Here is a 24,884-nt window from a genome sequence, read left to right as displayed (position 1 = left end):
TTCGCGAGTTGTCACTGGGAAAATATATATATTTTCCTATTTTTCTTTTCTAATCTTTTGCCCTGTATGTACTATATATATATATATATATATATATTGTACTTACCTAAATCCTGCTGGCACGTCTCGGCTTATCAGCTTTAAGGTTTGCCGAGAGACCGAGGATTGGTCGGTGCATAAATTATGAGAGGAAAATGATATTTTATTGCAGATTGATCTTGTCTTTATTTCGTTCTTACATACTGTGTTTATTATTATTACACCATGAATCGTAAAGGTGTGGGACTTAAGATTAAGATCAGTGCGTAGAACTTTTCATTTTTAACAAGTTTATTATTTTACAATTATTTGTCAAACTTATTAGTTGCTTTACACGGAGCGGAAGATGACGTTGCGAGAGAATGGATCGGGCCGCGAATAGCGAGTGACTGTACAAAATTTCAGGAAGGGTCTCTCGGTGATGATATTATAATATTATGAAACTGCTGGCTATGCGATACTTCATCAATTTACGCGAGATAATGGCACGAGTGTCCAAGTACGTTTATTCAAAAGGAATCGAGGTCAATGCTGAGAAATTAATTAAAATTTCAATAAGGAATCTTGTCAATGGGAACCTTATCGATAGGATCAAAACACTTGATTTTACTCTTAAGAGCTATAATTATGCTAGTTCTAGCTTAAACGGGCAATAGTACATTTCTCTTATTTTTGTACTTTCGATAGAATCGTCCTTTCGATAAATCAGTAGTAAAAGTATCTTCAGCACTGGCAATGTATCGCGAGCCTCGAAATCTTTCATGTTCATCAACCGTTGCGAATAGAGATGGTGTGATGACACAATCTCGCTTATCCATTAATATAATATATAGAATGAGTTTGTGTGTGTGTGTACGCGTGTACGCGCAAGCGCGTCTCTTTGTCCATTTGTCTCTATATATAATTTCATAATTATGTACAATAACGAAGATTGCGCGTTTGCGGAAAGTAATTCCATTTCCTCTCGCAAAAATTTGTTCATTTTTCCTTTCTCTAACAAAGTAAGCAACGATGAAAACACTGAATGTATTTACCGCAGCTTGTCCACAATTTTTAAATCTTTCAGCAATCACTTTGATGCTTCGAGGAAGTGGGTTAATTGCGAAAACCGCGATGGACAGTGTTTCGATGCACGCGGTAAAAATTCGTCAAGGATATACACAGTCTCGCGCGAAAACTTTGCTCGATCTACAGAATTTTAATTAAACGCGGATCGATCTGAAAGAACGAGCGGCTCCTATCGATGAAGGACATTTTCAATTATATAGCATATATCAAAGCGCGAAGCATCGAGTAATTTTTCTTTCCAACAAACTCGGTTGGCCGAGTTAACAGAAGCGCATTGTTCAGTCTAACGCACTTAAAAGAGTATTCCAAGGTTTATACTATCTGTACATATTGGCTTCTTCGGTTGTTGACAAGATTATCCGGAGTTTGGCAAACTATCGGTAAATCAAAGGTGCTTCGCGCATATACACGGGCCCCAAGTAAGAGGCTTTGGAGATCCATTGGCCGATTGGTAAGTAGAATATCAGAGAAGCCAAAGGTAACCAGCGATGCTTCGACGATTATGCGGAATTGAAAATGACGAGTGGTCGCTTTGATGTTACGAGATTTCTGTTTCACTTATCTGGCAAGTAAACGCTCTTGCGATGGATTGCTCTGCGCATCATCGGATTGCTCGGTTGCACTAAGATGAGTAAGACAGCTCGATGCTCGTATTATAAATGTCACTATGCTCGTCGTACAGTGGCAGCTTTGACGTTCGATCTGATGAAAATCATATCGGAATCGGAGCAGCTCGCGCGCATATCCCTAAATGATCCGCACCCATTACGCTCGTCTATTATAATTAAATCATACACGATCGATATGCATGTTTTGCGTTTAAACGATACACTCGCACACGCATTCACCAGCCGCCGTTTACCAGTCTATCCTCGCGTTATCACATATTCAATTCATATGTACATTATTATTTACAAGTGACACAGTGTTCGTGCACGCTTATCCTTTTTACCAGAATGCATAAATCTCGACGATACTGCGGACTACGAACGAAGCAACGAACGTACAACCGTGTCATTGGATCCAGCCAGTTTTACTTTCCTCTGATCATTCATTCGCTCGGATTATTCTTTTGACGCATCGGAAACGACCAAGCTGCGAAGGAAATAACAATTGCTTTTCTATTCATCTCCGTATGATCCTTCTGCTCTTTCTCTTTTCTGTCAATTCAGATATGTATACGCTAATCAGAGGTTTACGTGCTTCGGCTGTTCCCTCACGTGCGAGAGATTGATATAACGGGTCGCATGGATCGGCTCGGAGCTGGCGCTTATACAATTACACGCTAGATTATCGTTACAATGTTTTTTCTTTGCGTTTGATCAATCTCGTAAATACGCACGTACAATTTCGTTTTGCTTAATGTCTACATTTTAAACGGCAAGAGTCCGCGATGAGCGGCTAAATATTATTTGTACCCTTCGAGAACAAACGTTCGCAGGATTATTTTACAGCGCCTCGAATCCCTTTTACTTACACGCCTGTCACGTTTTACCGAGTATCACCGTAAAACCCAATCTCGATGGACACGCTCGGCAAGAGAGTAAGGTCGAACAAAAATTTATCACTCTTTTTCTTCATGCTTCCAGCGAGAATCAATGAGCCACGGTGATTCGCAGTACAGAAATATTTAACATCGTTTCAAATCAACTTTTATGTATACATATACCGTTCTCGTTATATAATTGTTATTTATCTAGCGTTATCAGTATGGCTAAATAAAAGAAAGTGATTTTTATAAAACGCAGTATGATTTGAGCATTGATTTTCTTACATGCTTAATGATATATCTACATTAAATTATATTATTATATTGGCAAGATCGTTATACGTAACTACGAAATGAAACGAGAGTATACACTATAGCTTTGGTTTCGCGTTAGAACGACTGATATTCTTTTAGTCATTAGTAACGGATTTCTCATTCGCGAATATACTTGGTATGATATTTTACCTCAAGTCTCTATCAAAATAATCCTTTTTCATCGTTAACACTATTAATATTTTTGCAGTACAGCTAAAGCATCAAGCAAATTCTCACAATCCACTACTTAAATTCTTTGCAAAAATAGCTAACAAATTTTGTCGAACATTTCAGTCGGTACTTAGAAGTTACATCGAGTCAAAGATACATTAACCAAACACAACAATGTAGGAAGTCTTTCGATTATGATTTATCTGTACTCTTGCGTATGAAAAGAAAACAGCTGTGACAAATGAGATAATGTCTCTAAAGTATAAACTGCATTATACTTGTTATGTACATATACTGACTCGTTTGGTGGTTGACAATATAGCGCTAAAACTGGTTGACATAGAATTGCAATCTTTGCGTCCTCCGGAGCTCCGTTTCAACATTCATAGATTTATTCATATTTAATAATGCCGTACCTATATGTATATTTGTATGCGTACTAAAAAAATGATTATACGGAGCTTTCGAGAGCGCTGTGCGCGATTAAAATTTAAAACTTGTACAACGTTAGGATAATTTAACGAATGAGCAGGAGGATATTTAGCAGTAGTAGTGTATAATATAATGGAGGAAAATGATTTGTTGTGGCGAGTGAAAGCTATACGGTGACTTCTTCGGAGAATCTGCTCTTGTCATCCAGGTTAATGATGATGGCGTGAGCTGCGGTACGAGCATGGCCAGATTTGCCCTTGCTGCTACTCTTTTCCTTGGACTCGTCTTTGGCATTTACCTCTCGATTCGTCTCGGTAGCAATGTCCTCCGTAGTTGGAAGTTTCGAGGACGTAGAAACACTAGCATCGATTGTGCCCTCCTCGGGCTTTGCTGCAACTTTCTCCTCCCTCGAGTGTGCTTTGTTGTCCTCCGTCGATGAATCTTCGCGCTCCTTCGATCTCATACCATTCTTCTCGATGCAAGCACGGCATCGTTTCTCCTCCCTGGATGCTTTACCTGGCATTAAAAATCATTAACTCGATTAATCAGGTGACAAAGCTACGTCTAGTGCTCTGCTTGTATAAATATATAGTACATAGTATATAATATCAATTTGATCGACTACTTAAACTCCTACTGAAATACTCTTATATATATATATATATATGTATATACATTCATAGCTGTCCCTTTTCTTCCGCAGTACAAGTTTAGCAATTATAAACTAAGTGCAGGAGAGATGCCAGGCTGAAAGGACTCAAGATTGGATCGTATATTTGCCGAGAGATATATATTATAGGATATACTCTCGAGAGTGCACCCCATTTACGCAGCAAAAGACGCAAATCTTATGGTCAGCCACTTTGACTCTCCATTTATCTCGAGCGTTGGCTCTCTCTTTGCAGACTCGCGATCCCATCCAGCAATCTCCTCCTGCTACGAGTCGTAGGGACGATAAATTCAAAATTTGCGAATTAACAGTCGAATAAAATCGCCATGAAGAAACTCGTGGAAAATTGAATAAGCTGTCGAGACGACTGTAATCTTACCTTATCGATCTTATCTTTCGTTTATTTACCGGACTCGCTCGATAAAAGTTTGGTCCGAGACGAAAATGAAAGTAAAATTTTCATCAAGATTTTCCATTTCAAAGGTTCATTATCCAGCAATCTACCGGTTTAAATGAGATTTCCAATTGTAATTTATTATGCGATTAAAGTTTAAACTTGCGTTGAAATCTTTCGTGTGGCTGTAATTGCTGTGAATGAAAGAGAAAATTGCAATTTTCAATCTTACTTCCTGCAGCTTTTTCCAATTTGCAGGATGCGCTTATATCGGTTTCCTCGATCCCCATTGATCCGTTCAGATCGTTCAGTCTTATACTCGTAGAGATCACTTGTATGGTGGACACTTGGCTCTCCGCTCGATGCGCCGCATCTTGCATGGCTGCTATTCTATTAACCAAACTGTGGTTACCCAGCAGGATATGTTTTTCCTTCAACAGCTCCAGCTGCGTAAAAAGCCGGTAAAACTCGTCCTGCAATTTTTACATGACAAATTTAGACATTTATCTTCGCTTACCACGTTACAAATTACAGTATTTCAGGTATTTTTGCTTTTGTTTTTCTTCCTTTCCTTTTTTAAATCAAACGTATATAGGTTAAGTTATTACGAACGAGTGGGACTCTTGCGATATTTCTCGAGGAATAAAAGGAAAATCTCTGGTTAAAGTTGCACCACGGAAGCACGAGGAGCTCAAAAATGCTGTCCTTCGTTAAAAATCTTCATGCGAAAATAATGTATAAGTATGTGAATACGTACACGGGCAAACCGTGAAAATTACTCTCTCCAAGCGAATATACGTAGGGTACATACATGTAAAATTGTGGCAAGTGGAAATTCGTTTCTTTAAGCGCTTAGAGGCTCCAGTTAATCTTCCCTGTTTGTCCCAAAGCTTCATTTTCCCACAATATTCTTTAATAATAACTATGCAAATAATTAAATTGGAATTAGAGCTGTGCTTCTAATTTTATGCATTTAAGAACAGCTTAATTGATCATTTCCTCTCGCGAATTTTTATTAACAAAAATAGTGAAATTTAATCTTATTAATAGCTTGTTATATAATTTTGTAATAAAAGTTATAAGCAAATTTTTTAACAATTTTTCATAAATAATTATAACAAAGGGATAAACGTTTTTTTGAATTATTTTATATTATAAATAAAATGTGTAACTAATTTGACTAACTGATTACATAAGGGTTTACTAAGGAGGGGGGGGGGGGGGTTCTGATTGGTCCAGCCGTAAGGGACGCGGGAAACTTTTTAACGTGGCCGCTCAGTGCTCACTGCTCTTCCACGGACGTTCTTTTTCGGCGGTCAGTGGGTCAGCTAGGACGCGTCTCTCGCTCTGCGAATAATGTGAGTCTAAATTTATAATTTTTATCTGCTTAACAGCTTCCATTGTTACGAAAAGTGAAGTACGGGCACATTCTAGTACTTGTACATATATAAAACATTAAAAAGTAGCCTTTTTTACGAAATAAACTCGAGTTTAAGTATAGCGATAAACTTAAAATTTTACGAGAGCTTTTCATCTTTAATAAATTTAACTTCTGAGCAAGCGTTTTTACAGAGAGCAAAGAAGCCAAATATACTCAATTTTGCGTATTATTCAGCATTTTGGTTGTAACTGAGAGTAATTACATTGTGCATTATCAAAAATATAGGGCTGGGTGAGAGTTATTTGAATTGGCGGTTTAAGTTGTAACGGTTTTCAGCAGTGACAACCATATTGTGCAGGCTGACCGGGCTCGAAAGCTGCCTGCCCCTTTCCCTCCACCATAAGTGTTCGAAGTAAGTGAAAAATGTCAGTTTTAAAGCGTCAGAACTTATTTGATTTTGTTCTTCGAAAACTTGTTACTAATTTGTGGCATAATGCAAATCTGAAGCATCGTAAAAAGTTTAACGATAAAATACGGATGCAGCGTTACGAAATTAGGAGGTGAAGATTGAACAAAAATCCGACTTTAATGGAAGAAGACTCGCGTTTTTAAATAATAAAAGCTAAGGGACTAATATGTACTTTGAAATTTTCAAAATTTAAACCGTGAGTGAAGTAAATTTAACAAAGTGACTGATGTGACTTTCTTACCGAAGCTCCGTCGTTTTCGTCAGAAAAGTTACCCTGTTGGAGAGAAATCGAGTTTGTCTGGTTACTGGTGCCCTGCTGACGCGTGCTTTTCCCGAGGAATTTGCCAGTGGCACCACCAAGCTTTCCAGCAGCATCGTCCTTTCCTCCACCGCGGAATACCACGTAAGCCTTTATAAATACAATATCTTATATATATATATATTAGTAAACTCGCAAAGAAAGGCTTTTATCCTATATATTAAATAATAAAGCAACCGTAAATATATTGCAAAGTTCAAAAAGTTAAACTCCTTTGAGCCACACATTCACAGCTTTTCTTTTATACTTTAAAAACTTGGTTGAATCACACTGGTGGCACCCACTAACAAAGCTTATAAGACATTGATACAACTAATTCCATTATTACTCAAGTGCAATTCCTAGATGGAAAACAACTAATTAATTTTTATGTGTTATTAGTAAAAATGGTAGCAATACAATTATTTTCAATTTACATTTATTTAAGAGTCGAGCAATTATAATGTAAAGATTTCCAGCTATGTAATTGACATAAAACAAGTGGTACTCGAATTAATTTTTCGTAGAATGAAAGCAGTTATTATCTTTGAAAGGCTGAATAATTATTGTTCGTAGAATAGGTTGCAAAGTAGGTTTTTATAGAATTATCACTGTTCGTTCATTAGTAGTGTTCCAATTTGTACATGTTTAAAAGTTTAATACATCTCTTATGCCATGCTTATGACTTAACGACTATACATTAAAAGATTTTTGATGCATCGTTTAATTATAATATTAAAAAAATATGAATAATATTATGTTGTCAATGAGTGTAAAGTTTGTTAGAAATTTGTGTGCTTTTAAGCAAGTAAATGTATTAAAATTAAGCATAGAAGCAAAAATATCAATAGAGATTATCTTTAATGACTCATGAAAGTTTATAATAAAAAAGCATGGGAATGAAATCTAACGGTGTTAAGAAAGTATGAAAGATTCAATGCAAAATATGCATAAATATAATGAAGAAAAAATATCAAGGAAACTTTCAGATGCCTCTTAGAATGATAAATAGATTTTAAAGTAGAGTTTAAAATATACGAATAGCTACACTAAAGACTCATTTTAAAATTAGAAGCATAGTATTAATATTTTCTACTCTTGTCCTTGAAGACAAATTGTTAGCTTAAATTAATATGCTAAACAATAATAACTTGAAAGAAAATAAAAGATATACATAAGAGTTCTAAATGTATTTCTCTGTTAAATAAGCTTAATGTATGTTAACTTGCTGGAAGAACGTTCAAAGTATCGCACTCTATAATATTTTGACCACGAATAATCAATTTGAAAGAGCAGTACTAGAATAGTCAAATAATTTGTTAAATAAATAAAATAAGTAAGAATTTCAATAGCTTAATCATGGATTATGAAACTCTGAAGAGGAAATACAAACTTGTGAGGACGTTTAGCGTCTTGGATACTTCTTCATTCTAAAGTTTGTTGGTACTTTGAGCAAGTTCCATACTTTCATGCTTGATAATGTGCAAGTCCAGCGCGTAAATGTCGCCTTTACTTTTGCGAGTTTACCTGCATGCGAATATTTTTACATATATTATAAAATAATGCTGGAATGTTTGATCACCAATGAGAGGAAGGTGCAATAACAATGACTAATTATTAATGAAAAAAGTGTATGTGCTTCCATCTTTATACCTTACTGCCGAAAATTAGGCAGAGCAGTAATGTAACGGTGAGTTGAGTGTGGCAGAAAAATATGATGTACAATAAATCCGGATTTGCTGGCGATTGCAAAAATAACCTACGACAAAAAAGTCTCGTATTGGCTTCGATAACATTGTCATAAAAAAAAAGTACGTAGAAACCGTAGCTCTCGGATAGTGTTTGATTTATAAGGCTCCTGCTCGGCTTTAAAAGCTTTTATGCGTTTCTCTATGCACCGTTTGACCCGTATAATGTTGTTATCTTTAGGCAAAAGGAAAAAAAAATCTTTGTCTAGTTGCTGACACGTTGAATGCCACGAGGATCACCTCGGTGACCGGCATTCTAAAGGAAAATAGATAAACCCGAAAATCTCGCGTCATTCGAGTCTTCATAAATAATTTTCTGGAGAGGAAGTAATATTGCTGTAAATTTTTCAAAAGGGCAAGATATGTTTCCTTCTATCGCGTTCTGGTACTTTGAAAAGATACAACTTGTTTTTATCAGTCGTATATAGATATATGAATAATAATATTAAAAACTATACACCTGTACAATACATCTATGCATAAACAAACTATTAAAGGAAAATGAATCACGGGAGTTTCTTGCTTGAGACAAACATTGCATAAAGTACAGACAAAGAGAGAGAGAGAGAGAGAGAGAGGGAGGGAGAGATTACTCTATTTGGTGTATTTCATAAAGCTCTAGCCTGATTTGAAAGCTTACGTGCTATAGCTTGGGCCTTTTGCAATGTAGTAGTTCCGGGTAAAAGTACTAAAATAGGGGTGGAGCCTTGTACTCAGAAGTAAATTAACAAGTTGGCGAAAGGTTCAGCTGCTTAAAGCAGTCTCTTACTAACAATTCGCGGTAGCAGTCGTAGTAGGGCGATAAAACTTATGATTAGATCGTGCGTTACCTACCCTAACAAGTAACAATACCGGAACTGGGTTGGTATAAGACGCTGTTACTTTAACGATACGCTTTGCCGTCGAGTAGGAGCCTTTAGAAAACTTCGATGAGGTAGGATTAATTTTATGATATAACGGGCTAAAATCGAGTATATGCCTTGTAGACATGGAGTAAAAACGTATAGTAGGTTCATAAAGGAAGTCAGCTAAACTTCGATAGCTTCATTTAAACAAAAAAGAATATATATATATATATATATAGTATGGTAGCTGCTAAAGAGCGCTCCGTTTTCTTTTCTTTAAATATTGCATTGATTGACGACTACTGTTTATATATATATATATATGAATATAATGTAACTATTCTGTGCACATTGGCAGGCAATAACTTACATTGATACGTTGAGGAAGACGGAAAGTAGAAATTCGTTGTAAATGGCCATAGAAATGAAGCGGCTTTCGTTAAATTCGGAAGGTGTTTTTCTCACTACGATGCACAGTCGAATGCCCCATATGAGAAACATCACTTCGACTGCAAGAGGAAATACATCAAATACATTTTATTAAATGAAAGTATAAGATCAAAATTGGTATATGCAATTTTACGCATTCAACTTTACTATCATTGAAAGTGGATATAAATTTGTTTGCCGTTTAACAGCGAAAACCTTTCAAACTACTTCTAAAAGGCTGACTCTCTATCGGCTTCCATTTGATAGATTACAACCAAAATGTAGATAAAAATGTTTTTGCCAGACATATCCTATATGTAATACATTTAATTTACAATGAAACTTTTGGAAAAAAATCTCTTCTAATCGATGCTCTATTGTCGCTCGTTTATCCGTTGCAGTAGTTGTTGTTATTGCTGCGTTGATCCAAGCTCTTTAGAGCCTTGCATTTTTTTATTCAATTTCTGATTAAAGATGTTTATTTTTCAGGAGATAAGCGTAATCTCGCATTCCGTCTCGCGAACAAAACGGTAGTTTCCTTGTCAGCATTTATGGCTGGGAATAAGGAACACGTAAATATTGTTTTATTACTCTTGGCAGTCTTGCAGGAATCTGTTTATAGGACGACGTAGGTCTCTTATCGGTCGTAACATTGCTTTCTCCAAATTACTGCAGCCTTACGCTTTCTTGTCATTCGATAAAATTATTGACCTATATAGATTCGCAGTTGGGCCATCACTCACCAACTTGTTATCACTCTGTTGTTATACTACATTTGCCGCAATTATTAATATTTCAAGTTAAATCTAGGCTGATATACGGCAGAGGATGTATATGCACCGCCCATAGGAATCTCGGGTAATATAGTGGGACCGACAGGAAAGAAGAATTATACAACGCTACTTTTTCCAAGGAGAGAAAATAGGATTGATAAGTATCATACATATGAAACGCTATAAAGGAGCTTTTTTCAATTTGCATAACTTTGGAGGAGAAACAACTCGATTCACGTAAGTCTTTGCTGAGAAAGAAGAGAACGCTTTTATTTTATGGTAATTTTCTTGCAAGTTGCAGTTTAAAATACCGCTATATTCATCGAGGACACTGCAGTAATCTGGACAATTTTAAATGGATGAACAGAAGGCATACAGCCACTTTGATTCATCGTACCACCCGGAGCAATAATTTACTATTCCAAAACTCGCAATTTCTGCGATATTGACCTGACCTCTTTAATCTTGTCAGTTATCGTGGTGCTGGAAGCGGAAATCTCCATGGAATTTAACAGCGGGATTAAAAGTCTAAGAAGAAAAGGAAGCAAGGAAGAAAGACTTACGAGTTGTAAAACTGTGATCCCACCAATCGGTGCGACAAAGATAAGCTTTCAGATCGTCGGCCGTTCGTCCGACTATGACCACTGGCGGTGCTACCAACGTGCGAATACTCAGGAAGACGCTGAATATCATGACGATTATCCCCAGACGCTTCAGGAGACTGGCATCGGTGATTTTTATGGCTTTGGCTGACCTCACTCGGAATATCACGGATATCCTGCAACAGAAATTGCGCGGCTCACGCCGATTACTATTTAAGAACTTGTTAGATTAATTAACATTAAGATAGTTGGAAATGTATGGATTAACTCGTAGTATATAAGTTATACGACTGAAGTCATGAATATCGATGTTAAAAATAGTTCTATGCTGTTTCATTCTCGTTAACTTTTGTAACTCTCCGAAACGCCGAACTGCTCGGTAGACTTTTGTTTAAAAGCAATTTACCGTCGAAATTCGAGTCCTTGTGAATCGTGAGCGATTGAATTTTATCTATGGAAAGATGCTCGAGAATCGAGACGGCAGGTATAGTTAGAGGCGGAGGTTTACGAGGAAAAAATAGAAATACGTGGGTGGGGGCAGAGAGTTGTTTGTAGCAGTATAGCAGTAGAGGAGACTCTGCTTCGAGAATGACCTTGAACGAAGAAACAAGGGGCAGAGTAATTACGTTGGTTGTTCCAATTAGAATTATTGTACGTTCAACGAACGAGAATCCCTAACGACCGATCGAATAGGACTCGACATTAACTCGGTTCAAGTATTTAATTTAAGCAGTCGAACGATTTCCTTTTAAATTTAAAAGCGGATCTCTGCTTGAAAAATTCCGATTCATGCTTGAATTACTCGTATCTTCGAGACTCGTGAGCTTTCATCGAATGTTTTCACTGCGTAATTAACTGTTATGTGTAATTGAAATGAAAAGCTGCTGTGTGTGCAGTGTACGTCGCCGAGCGAGATGCGACGAGATGTAGCGTAACAATTTTACCAGCCTTTTATTCGAAGCTTTTAAATTCCTTCGTATTTGCTTATGTTTCGTATGTCCACCCCCCAGGTTTTTGCTTTATTTGCATAAATGACGTTATAGGAGGAAGGCGAGCACGTGGTTTGCAAATAGTACGCGCAGTAGCTATACGCGTTAAGCATGGCGCATTAAACCCTTCGTCCCGGGATTCTCCAACGTTTTAAATGACTTTCGTCGCGCGGCTGAATGCTTTGGGAAAATGTTAGAGATTCAACAATTTGTAATTATATTTTTGAAAGGATTTCGGTCCTTTGAACTATCGATGGCAATTTATATTCATTAATGTCAAGTTTATCGTCAGTTATTTCAAATTCATCTTTGCACAGCGCCGGTCTTATCTCGTGTAATGGGGTTTACTCGAAAATTTACCCTGTCACGATTTACGTTGATTCTCCTGTATAAGTCAATTATTTACTTTTAGCGTTATTATCTTTCATTTACGTTCGAATATTAAAGGCGGGTCTAATATTGATCGTAGGGAAAAAACTCGGTAATAAAATATTATGGTTGATCGTGCTGCTTGAAAGTACGACTATCCGGAAAATAAATACATCCCGCAGTCTTGTAAGAACTCTATTTGTTTTTATCGTCGTCTATTTATTCAATTACTTATTTAATAAGCTTGTATTTTACGATTTGTCCGAATTTATCAAAAGATATTATTGGCGCGTGCTCCCATCAGAGGCGAAGCTAACCAGCAAACTGTAAAATTGCAGCATTCGGACTAAAACGGAAACACTTTGGAGTATTAGAGTTATGACCGACGTGATGATTGCTCACTGTGGATTCGCGCCAATTGCTTTCAAACGCTCTTCTACCAATAAATTTCTGATAAGCAAATGTCAGGTTGAGTTTTAAAGCCGGACATACCGTGTAAAACAACGCAATCGACAATCTCGATCGCTTCGAGTTGGTTTCCCGCTGCGAAATAATTCAATTGGATCATAAATGGAGCAGGAATTTTGCAAGACCATTCGAGGATTTCGAAGATCCCTTCTCGGCTATTTTTTTTTTATCGAAGAACGGAGGATTTAAGCGGGGCTAAAGTTATATGCTTGATCGGTTTAGAATGGATATGTAAATTAGCTATGGAAAGGAGCGAGACAGCTTCAAGCAGTGTGGAAAATTAATTTCTTTGGAAAAGAGAAAAAAAGAATGAGAAAAAGGAAGAACGAGAGACTAAGAAACTTGTAAAGCAATTGTTTCTACTTTTTTCTTTTTATTTTTCAACAAATTACTTTGCAAAGATTTATAGGAATTCGAAGGGGAGAGGGGGAAAAGTGTTGGAAAGAGTTAAAAGTTGGAAAAGAAGTCGGATAGCAAAGGCATTCAAGATTTCGGGAGATACTTGAAGAAAGTTTCGGGAAAGGAGAGATTGTAACCTATGAGGGCCGGAGTACGTGTTGTAAGTGACTATAGCAAGAAAGTAATCATACCATAAGATAAAAATGGTATTCTCATTCAAGGAGCATAACTCGACGTTTTTTACCATGAAATCATGTTTCTCTCCAGTCTGTTGGTCGGCGTGAAGAAATTGAATTATAAGAAAGGGGATGAAGTTGGCAAGAACGGCGTGGAGGAAATTGTAAACTTGGGTGAAACCTGAGAAAAGAGGGGGAGGTGGAGGAGCCAAAGAGAGAGAGAGAGAGAGAGAGAGAGAGAGAAATGGCAAACTTACGTGGCAATAGGAACCGCTCGAGGTACTTTTGCAAGATTTGTATTTACAGGAGAGAAGATGAGGATTGTTGGATGTAGGCGTATAAGAAACTCTGAAAAGAAGATTGAAGACAGAAGTAGAGGAAAATGTGGAATATACATGAAGAAGAAGAGAAAAAGAGGGGAGCTCGCGCTTATTTGCGAGCGAAATTGATAACTTCAATGAGAAGAGGGTAATGGTATTTAAGTAGGGGAGGGGGGGGGGGGGGGATAGAGAAGCAGCGTGTAATTGCGCATAATTTTTAGGGGGAATGCTCTGCAGGTCCCAATGGGGTGTCGCGTGAGCAATTACCGAGCCGCAGAGTCATTAATCGAGCCTTTCGTTACCTGCCTATAGGATAATAGCCGCACGCTTTTAACGAACCGTAGAGACCCGAGACGATCCGTACAAAGGGGTTCTGCTAGCCCTTCTTATATATAGTACACAACTAGGGGAAGTAAGTTCCACCGAGAATTTATCCCACCTGACTGTTTATTAGTTAATTAGTCGAAGAAGAGGGGATTTGCGGAGATGTTATACGAGAAGATTACTTTTTGTGCGTTCAATTGACTCGCTTGAATGGCGTCAAGGCCTACGTGGAAAATTCAAACGCATAGGCCAGCTGGCTTTGAACGACCATGCCGAAATACGTGCTGTTTCGTTCAATTTAACCACCTAATTACTCTCTTCGACTAAGCCCTACTTAAAAGCTACTTCTCCGCCGAAATAAAGACGACGCTGTATAAAGCAGGAGGCACCGCCGCGCTTAATAAACCTTTGGCCTTATTAACGAGACTCTGTTACGCTTATATCGATAGATCTTTGTTGAATTGCTGGAAAATGTAAAGCTAAGAGCGAATTATACGATATCTTCTATATATGTATACTCGTAACGCCATGTACGTTTTGTCTCCAATACTCGAACGTCGAGTTGAAAAAGCTTGGAAGTTTGTACGCGTTTATTTGTAATAGTCGAGTAGAAACAACTACATCTATATATTGTGATACTTACCGCCATGTTTTCAACATAAGAGCACCGTAAGTGAGAGAAAATCCGATTTCGCGAAGCCAAACACGTATGGTGCAAGTCACCACGTTCGGACGAGGATACATCACTATCGTCTGCAACAATCAAGGTTGTATCTCTTTTAAAGCAACATTGTACCGGTTCTCCAATGCTCCATCCAAGGTCGAAAGGTCACGATTGTTCCTTTCGCTTATCGGAAGCTCGCGACTCGAGCCCCTCGAAAGATGATGAAGTTTATTATCGAAGGATCAAATTGTTATACTTACAGTGCAATAAATGAAAAATGCGCCCAATACAATGACGCGTAGAAGTACCGGACTCGCAGCTCGCACCACCTGTAACACACAAGTCTTTGTAATTAGATAAACATCGAGTTAAAAGTTGGATTTAATTTTATTATTGTACTCCAGCTTACGGAGATTGCCACGTTAAGAAGAGCGATAAATTTGCCGAGTTTTATGATAGATATACCGCTCGTTAGACTGGCTTATCAAATTTATAAATTCGTTTCGCGCGTTCCAGCTAAGCTTTTTTCCAGTTAACGAAGCGGCGAACAACAACAACAAATAAGGCTGCTTAATGCCGCATAGAGCAAATGAAGCAGCTTGTACACGCAAAGGTGAAATTAGCTTTGTTCGCCAGGCAAACTCTAACTTATACTCGGCTTCCTTTTCTTCCATGCTTGGACATGGTAAACGAAATATGTATACATATATATACACCTGCACACAGTGCACTTTCTTTTCTACTCGACCAACTTATTTAAATACCAGAACGATTAGCGTAATTATATAAAGTTAAATCTGACTTTCATTAAAATTAGCGTCTATCCTTCGCTCTGTTTCATGGATAAGAGATTGTATGTAAATTGTTGCAATAATAGTAGCCTGACTATGGTTCGGTAATCGAATAAGAGAAAAGATATTACCAGTGGAAATAACTGGATTGATATATATACCGTTTTATTGAATTTGCGATGGAAGCACATGCGCGATACTTAAAATTGCACATGTTTTTTGCCAACACTTGTATATATATATATATTTTTTTTAAGTTTGAATTGTGAAAAGAATAAAGAATTTCTAGAGAATCTCTCCCTCTGTAAACGATTGTAAGCACGAGGATCGTGTTGTTATTGCGCTCGGTCTAGGGAAGTGCAAGTGTAATCAAGCAGCGAACAAAGAAAGTAAAGGATCGTCAGGACGACATGAAAATGCCTTTTCTATTGGACCTTACGCTGCTTCGACCACGGTCGATGCAATTCCCAGATAAATTGGAAAGCGACTCCCATTAGTGTTTTCCTCAGTCGCCATTTTCCCAACAAGATCCCAAAGGTCCAGATCGGCTCGAAGCTTTTAACATTAACAACTTTTTCCATACGGCGGCCATACTATATACGTTCGCTTTCCTTTCAAAGCCCCAGCATCACTGTTCTGACGTCACTTTACGCGCTCTTTTTTACGCAACATCTTCCCCGCTCTTTTGTCTACAAAAAATTACCCATCGTAATTAAATGACGATAGAAATTTTTAGCGCGCGCTGCATTAGATTACATGCAAATTTTCCTAAAAAGAAAAATCCACTAGCAAAGTTCTGCCTTGTTTTCCCCTAAAATTTGCAAAATATTCACGTGTAATGTTCTTGTAGAATAAAGTTATAGAAAAAAAAACATGAATTTTTGTAATATGAATGTAAAAAGTAAAGAAAGGAGGAACGTTTTCGCGATTGTTGCGTTTTTTTTTTTCGTTGATTATTCAATTTCAACCGTTCGGTTTATTCAAGTGGATAATCGGTTTTTAAAGCTCTCGAAAAAGCTTTTCATTTTAAAGTAAACGCCTTTATTTTCTGTCATTTTATTATTTGATAAAAAATACTACGCGTGTGCTAGTTTCACCTTTCGAGAACGGAGATTTTTCTATTGAAATCGAAATATCTGTTGGCATATATATAGTACATTGAAGGTACACCTTGCGTAAAATCGCGGTGATTGTGGGTATAGTGGCCGGCTAATCCTCAAAGAACAATAATCCAAATGTAATTTTTTTTTCTCTTAATTTTCAATTACTTTGCTAGGACCAACTTCGAGGGGACGAAAATCCTCAGCTCCTATACGTTTATTTTAAGCGATTAAACCTTTGTCAATCCTGTTCTGCAAAGGTATAAATGAATTTCTTTCTATAATTTTACGTAATTAGCAATTATTCTCAAAGGACATCTGTTGGAAGAGAACTGGCAGTTTGCAAAATAAGCTTACGTATTTACGATTAATTAAAACTCGTGCTTTTGAAAATACGTAAATATTTGTCATACTTCAGTGCTGCGATTTAATTTGCAAAAGTATTCGAGTTTCTTTTCTACACACACACAGCACGTATATATACCTAGGGTATAATATTTATATAGGCGAACGTTATTCCGGATTTCGCGTATCATGCGACGTAGCTTTATATATTATGCGAAGTAATATTATACGTATATCACCAAAAGTTATGACTTTTTCTACGTATCGTTTCAACGCTTTTTGTTTGCCAAAGAATTTTTTCGTATATCACCGCGCGGAAGGGCGCAACTTTCGACATTGTAAAGTTTTGAGAATTATGTTGGAGGATGAAGTAGGCGAGAAGCTTGCACTTTATATCATAAGCTTTTTGCCCATGAAAAATTTAAGAATAAAATATTGAAAAATCGTGTAAAAGAGTACAGAGTCGAGGATAATTTCCGGTTATGGCTGTTACGCTAAGATTTTACGTGACTTAAATCGAAGTTAACCCGTTGGCGCGGAGGAATAAGGTTCTCTCGCGATGAGCAGGAGGTACAGTTCGATTCGCGTAACGCGCAAAGATTTATATTTGTTCTGATATCGTAAAGGATTTTATTCCCTTGTGAAATATTTCGGTGCAAAGTACGCGATCAAAGTTTCGCGATATGTTTGCGGCTATTTACGCTTAACCTTTTAACCGATAAATATAATTCATAGTTCTATCCCGCGCGCGCTCTTCGGCGTGTATGTATATATAGAGACCTGCGCGCAACTGGGCGAGCTAAAATCTACGAGAATAGAATAACGGTATAGACACTGCGGTAGCTCTTAAAGTTATTGGAATTTAAGCAGCTGGCAGTTTGGTAGAAAAGTGGTTGTAGCACGATTATGAAGCACCGTTCTTGAGAGATATCCTCGCTCTTCCTTTCCAACTACAATATTCTCCTATTAAGATATATATATAAATAGTGAGCTATATATAGAATATTTGCATAACTTTCGAGCACCCCTGGCACTGGTCTTTTTTAAAGTCTCCACTTTTCGCCAAGTCGTCACAAAGTTAATTACAATTATAACAATTGCCCCGTTTCTCCTCGAGCCACTCTCGTGGCAAACTTTCTCTTTTTAAAGCCAGCTTCTTTTATTTGTTTGATAATTATGCCTCAATTTATTTCGGCCCGGCATCAAGATAAGCTCTTCTCTCTCCTCGCAAGAAACTTTTACCCTCGCGTCCTCCCCAAGCATCTCCCTTTTTTACCATATATATATATATATCGCAGCAATAAACAAAAAGTTGGTATAGTTGCCGTACGTTTTTCGGAGCACACTTTGAGAAAAAATATTTAGCAAATAGCTAGAGCGTGTACGGTGACATTGCCATTAATTATATTAGGGCCGTTTAGGATTTACAAAGACCATAAGTTTTATCTCTTCTCCAATGTATATCAAGGGCTTTATGATTTTAATTTTGCGAGTGCGTCGTATCCCAGTCTTTCATAGTAGTTTCGTCCCTTCGAGCAGAATTAAGATAAAAGGGGAAGAGCGGCGGTATCATCTTCCTAACCCCCCCCCCCCCCCTCCCTACAGGAGAGGATTTCGTCATTTGATGCACGGTAAGTAATTTTGAGCAACGCATTAAACGTCCGATCCGCAGTGCAAGCCCGTCGAGCGCATCGCTGTTTGCTTTTCTCCAATTCTATATATATACAGGGTGTATACTTTAATTTGCTTCGCTGCGCGAAGCTAAAAATTTATATTTATCTCCGTAATTCCAAGAGATATCAATGTTTCTCCCCTCATATTACCTTTCTCGATGTAAATCAAAAGGAGATTAGGAAGGATGCTGCGGAGAACAATGAAATCTCTTACATCGGTTACGGAGAGATAAATGAGTTTATACGCCCACGCTCCCCCCGAGCGGATTTAAGTACGCTCCCTGTATATTATGTTATATATATATACACATACAGGTACCAATATTTAACGTACAACTGCTTATGCAGCTTGAATTTATCGAAATGATGAAAGTTAGCAGTAAGAGAACTTTAACGAGCATCTTTCGACACGCACAAGACTTTGGCCCTTTCTCTCTCTCTCTCTCTCTCTCTCTCTCTCTCTCTCTCTCTCTCTCGGAGCCTCAATATTGGTTCAAGCTTTTTACTCGAAATTAATGTTGATCTTTTGCTCGAGCTCGCATCGTTCGAAGCTGCAGATTTTCCTCCTTTTCATCGAGCGCGTCATAATCGCGTCTCCTATTTGCATTCTTCAACGTTTCGAATAACGATTCGCTAAGAATTTCAATTATGCTATTTAGGTATTTACGGAAATAACTTGATAATGATCAGTTATTTTGCCAGAGCTAACTTTACTCATCAATTAAGCAGTGGTGGGACTCGGGTATCAACTTGTAAGTTTGTTAGCCGATCTGTTTCGTATAACAGGAGCTCACTTATCCGATTTCGTTTTGGCTTCTAAGGGCCAAGTGTGCTACGCGACTTCATCCGTCAAACGTTCGATCGACGAGGGCGCTAGCCCTCGGAATCCTCCCCCCCCCCCTCGTTCTTCTTGGAATCACCAGCATCCATATACGCGTAGACGAGGCAAAGTATCAAATTTCGCGACTCTTGCATGGCAGAAGCAATAAATTTCAATGTCCCGCAGCCGGCTGCAGGGCTCCTGTAATAATATTAACGCTACCGCTCGCCCCGTGCAAAGGAAAAATCAACACTCGATCCGGACGATAGTCTTCTAGAAAATATATTTTATATATATATATATAGATGGAGAGAGAGAGACAAACACACACACGCGCGCGAGAGAGGGAGGAGTCTCTCGAGGCTTTTTCTAGAAATTTTAACGTTTTTACAGGAAGAGAGAGAGAGAGGACACTTATCGAGAGCAATAAGCTGGAGAAATAAAATACAAGAAATGTGGCAAAAGCGCGCGAGACTGGAATACTTGAATAACGAATGATTCCGGGGAAAATTTGAGGAATCGAGAGGATGCGCGCGCGGGGCCCGCAGCTGGTAGTTTTCATTTAAATTTTCGATTTCGATTCAAGAAACACTCGGGCCGAGGTTGCATTCCCGCCAATTTCTTCCTTTCGCGTTTATTCGCACCGTTCCGCCGCCTGTATATCGACTCGGAATCTAATATTCTCGCTTGGAAATTATAGGCCACTTTTTTCCCCCTCCCCATCATCGAGCTCTCTCGGCGTCATTTCGCTTTCTGTTTGCTCGCCTCGATGCGATGGCATGAATATTTGCCGTGGCACTGCAGGTATGCGCATCGCAGATTATACAGCCGTCTGAAATAATGAATTCGATTAATTAGGACGGGAATTAGAATTTAATTCGGAGCAGATTAAATAGAGACCGAAACTCGATTTCCTGGAGATCGCGCGCTGGTGGCAATATAGCAACTGGGCGAGTTAATATCGCACGAGATAAACCGATACGACTGATATACTAGAGCGCGAGGTGTTAAATGCGATAGAGGCTGCTTTAATGATTCAGGAGACAGGCTGCGCGCGGTTGGAGAACGCTCGAATCGCTGTCGTTAACCTCTTCCGTGCCTCGATTCGCTTCGCGCCATTCCCTGCGATTTTTCTTCTCGCGCGCGATTTCGGGCCAAAAACCACCCAGTCGATCCCGCTCGGGAAAAATGCACCTTCCTTTCGAATAAAGCGTCGAACAGTTGATTTTCTTCGTAGACAGTGAAATTTGCCGTTGGCAGGTCAGTTTTCTTCTGGAGACGAGCTCATCGATCAACGCGGACTTTTCTTCAGCCGCGATAGAGAAAAATGGGAGACATAAGGGGGGGGGGGGGGGGGAGTTGCCCGCGCTGCGAGAAACAGTCGATAAACTAGACAATGGGATTGACTTATTATGCTGTGCTGTATATATATATATATATATGCAAGCAACTACTACATTCGAAACGCGCGCTCCGGAAAACGGATACGAGAGAACGCGTGTGTCTTACTAACTGCGCGCGAGATATCAAAATTGTTCAGAGGATCTTTTCGAAAAGATTTGCTATGTATCTGCATAAGGAAAGGTCCTGTCAAAATTTTCATGGCTCTAAAATAGAGTCACGGAGAAAATACGCTGTACCTTGCGATTGTGTAGCTCTTCAAGATGCTTCGAAACACCGTCTCGGATCTTCCGTACAATATATAAATATCCTCCGATTTTAAAGTTGCGATTTCTCTCCCTTGAAACACTTTGCGAAATAATAATGGTAACCCAGAGAGAGAGAGAGAGAGAGAGAGAGAGAGAGAGAGAGAACTACACATAGAGAAAACGGATTTCCGGTTTAGCGTATATTTAAATTGTTCTCTGGTACGTTCTCCAACGCGGTGGCTCTTTCAAGGCCGTCAAAGAGCAGCGTAGCAGGGATGATAAAGTTTTTCGGACTTTTGCAAGGGGATGATTTTTGTAGGAAAATGCCGGTGGCACGTTTGCCGGAAATGAAGCACGTGCGGTTGTGATGGACGCCGAGCAGAATGTCGCGCTGTGCTCCGGAATTATTCGTCTAGTCTCATCCCTATAGCTCTGTCCTCGTAGATGTATGTGTGTGTGTGATTCTTCGTTCAGCTTTTGTGCCAGTCGAGTCAAGAGTGAAGCAAAGCTAAAGACATGCACGTGTATATCCGATGCAACGCGTTCCGTGGGATGCTACCGAAATTCTAACAAACTCCTCTCTCTCTCTCTCTCTCTCTCTCTCCTACAGTGATGCTCGTGCCTGTACCATTTATCGTTTCCCAATTTATTATTATCACGTGCCAGAATAAATCCAGTCCGGATTATTCTCTTCGAATGAAGCCCATTCAACGTCCCATATATATATATATATATATATATATATATATATATTTAAAAGCAAAACGACTGAATTTTCGCGCGCAACTTTGACACTCGCATCGACGTCTCTTCAAGGTTCACGCGCGACTGTACACCTTTCGTCCAAACGGAGAGTGCACCGGGGCCGAAAGTTCGCTCCATTGGACGATTTATGACAACGTCGTGCAAATGCACGGCCAATCGCGCTTTCTCGCAACGCACCGCCATGCCGCTCCGCACTCGATCCAATCTTTTCTTTCCTCGGCTCGTCCTCTCCGAGCTACGTCGAAGCTCCTCACCGGAGATTGCGCCACGAATCTTTCTCTCTTTCGCGCGGCTCGACTAATATGGAATGAGAGAGAGAGAGAGAGAGAGAGAGAGAGACGTGCAAATTGGACCTTTCCGAGGCTGCGCGTCTCTCGCGTTGTTACTCCTCTGACCCTTGGAAAGTGTGTACATAATGGAGAGGAGAGGAATCAATTTTCCAGGATTATTCGCCGTCTTCGATTCAACCTGCATCCTTCTTATCCATCTTTTATTCATCCACTTCTTCCTGTTTGGTCGTTCTCTCGGCCCTCGAAAATTCCACCGGTATAACCGGAAATCTGTGGCACACGGCCCACTCGCGTTATTATTCCTCCAAATTTTCCGAATCCCGCGAGGTTTCGGAAATCGTTGCTGCATGACCGATAAGTTGCGGGATCGGAGAAAGGTTTGTTATTGGCCCGGAGCATCCTCTCGATTGCACCATTCTTCATTAGATATATATATATATATATATATATATATATACAAAGGAGGGGAATAGAGGGTGAATAAAAAGAGGCACCAGTTGGTTTTTCAGGAACTGAGAAGAAGAGCGGGAAAATGTAGGAGGAAAAGAGAGGAGAAAGGTATTTCGCGCAGTTAAAGATGAGCTGCTCGTCTTTAAAAGGCAATTTTTTCAATTTTTCTTCGGTGGTCCTTGCAGGTCTGAGCTCCGGGAGTATATATATATACATGTATGGACTATCGAAGTGCAGAGGAAAAGAGCAGGAGTGTATATTGCAGAGTATATTTTTAAGCATATCCGTGAGGAAAGTTTAAATCAAAAGAAGATCAACAACTACATTTTTCCTCGTGGCTTCTGCCTTGGAACTGGGTCATGACTTTTCACGTTCAGGAACGCGATTTAGGACGTAAAATCCCACGTCATAGAGACGTGTTCCTCCCAATCGATATGCCTGCTCTTTTTAACGTTTATGAAGAAAGTCTCGATTGTTCGACAACGTACGTCACCTTCTGTAATCCTTCTTTTTCATTTTATACATGCGTGTATCTGCACAGTGTAGGAGTGTACGTTATTGATACACGACTGCGATAATTAATCTTATTCTCTCACGACTCGATAAATGTTCAACTTCTTAAACTATATATATATATATATATATATAGAAAAGAGGTGGATATATATACTATCGAAGAGAATTATTTGTCAATTGTTATCATCGTGCGCAGAGTCAGAGATTCCTCATCCATTCCTCTTAGAGGATGAATAGAGGCACGCAATCAAGAACCTCGTAATTAGTTCAGTGGAAGAATGTAATATTACAAGTTCTCTTAATGAAAATTGCCAACAATTGCGTTTCTGCCGGAGTTTCATGAAGCTGGAGAGAGACATTTTTCAAGTTTCGATTCGCTACGCGTATATATTGACCGATAAAGCATTGTAGTACGCTTCATTATTATTTCTTTTCAAGGAGAAATTGTTTTCTGCAGCTCGCTTTCCCGTTTAATTTAACAAACTCTATTTTTACGAGATTACGCTCTCGACGAGGCTCCATGCAACTTCGTTTCGAATTTCTATCGATTAGTTTATTTCTTTCCATACACGGGCTGTATGTTTCAAATATTTAAACTATAAATATCGTTTTAGTTATGGAGTAGCACCGAATCACGCGTAAAGTTTTGTAGAACGTATATAGGGTGAAATCGCTATATCACCTGCCAATTTTGTTACCCCGCAACAAATATTGGACAGCTCGAATTCTGCAGCGCGGATTAATCTCTGATGGGTTTGCCAGTCTTGTTACAAGGTATCACGATTTGACTGTCGCTGACAGACTTTAAAATAGGAACTGCATAGAGCGATCGTCGTCAACGAGAAAAGCATAGACTGCGTTGCTCGTACGAATAATCCGATTATTTTCTAATTGCGCTCGAATCACGAGCCCCTCGCGCGAGTGTGTAAGAGCATGAACGAATAAAGCCAATTGACGAAATATCAATGAAAAAGAGTGCTATTGTTTACCTTCTATTTTTAAAACGGATTGCTTGATCCAAGGTTACCGCGCGAGGACCGATGTCGTATCATCATTTTTACCCTTATTGCCCCTTTGCTTCTGAAAACTTTTCCCGAGAGAAACCTTGGCTTTTCTCTCCACTCCCCCATCTCTCTCAGCATCGCTAACAACCCTATACTGTTTGATTCGTATCATTTCTCTCGGCGTATACATGGCACTGGGTAAATAAAAATTTCAAAAGTAACCATTGACATATATATATAACTTGCAAAGCTCTAAAGTTTTTTACATACAAAAACATTTTTGCAATGCCATAGATTCTTGTCCCTGTTGAAAAGCATCGTTTCCAAGGACAAAGATCCGTCTTCGTTAACGATTTCTTATTTATTCGATTTAAAGAAGTTGCATAGCATCGTTTATTTTTATACCAGCATCCTTATGCGGACATTCATCGATATTTGCCGAAAGATTTAGAATGGCAGGGGAGCCTTGTTCGCAATTATGGTCTCCTCGTTGAATTCCTCTCCGACCGGGTTATCCATAATAAGAGAGAACAACACTGAAAAGCCCAAGAACGACGCAGTTAAGCCGTAAGAACTTTTCATTTTGCGCGCGCGCGCGTGCAGACGGAAGGAAAACTCTGTTTGCTAAACGGACTTTATGCGCGACGAA

General features: G+C 38.9%; 1 protein-coding gene and 1 long non-coding RNA gene across 2 annotated transcripts in view; one reads left to right on the top strand and one right to left on the bottom strand.

Annotated features, from left to right (window-relative positions):
* Window positions 1-219: 219 nt before the first annotated feature.
* LOC136783190 (metabotropic glycine receptor-like) overlaps window positions 220-24,884 on the bottom strand; it is a 116,201-nt gene continuing 91,536 nt past the window's right edge. The window contains exons 6-13 of the mRNA XM_066743117.1: window positions 15,093-15,161; window positions 14,812-14,921; window positions 11,085-11,299; window positions 9,690-9,828; window positions 8,380-8,485; window positions 6,670-6,837; window positions 4,811-5,051; window positions 220-4,030 (exon numbers count right to left, since the gene is read on the bottom strand). Coding sequence (XP_066599214.1) covers window positions 3,681-4,030; window positions 4,811-5,051; window positions 6,670-6,837; window positions 8,380-8,485; window positions 9,690-9,828; window positions 11,085-11,299; window positions 14,812-14,921; window positions 15,093-15,161 — 1,398 coding nt within the window. The 3' untranslated portion in view covers window positions 220-3,680. The remainder of the gene's footprint in view (window positions 4,031-4,810; window positions 5,052-6,669; window positions 6,838-8,379; window positions 8,486-9,689; window positions 9,829-11,084; window positions 11,300-14,811; window positions 14,922-15,092; window positions 15,162-24,884) is intronic.
* LOC136783194 (uncharacterized) lies at window positions 6,693-11,051 on the top strand. The gene is made up of 3 exons (XR_010824229.1): window positions 6,693-6,831; window positions 10,559-10,758; window positions 10,823-11,051. It is a non-coding gene; the product is annotated as an uncharacterized lncRNA (long non-coding RNA).

Source organism: Prorops nasuta, unplaced genomic scaffold, assembly GCF_024137725.1.
Source record: "Prorops nasuta isolate Cenicafe-Biocafe unplaced genomic scaffold, Cenicafe_Pnas_1.2 PNAS00032, whole genome shotgun sequence".
In the NCBI taxonomy this organism is placed as follows: Eukaryota; Metazoa; Arthropoda; class Insecta; order Hymenoptera; family Bethylidae; genus Prorops; species Prorops nasuta.
The sequence above is the reverse complement of the archived record's forward strand: the minus strand, read 5'-3'. Positions and strand labels throughout refer to the sequence as shown.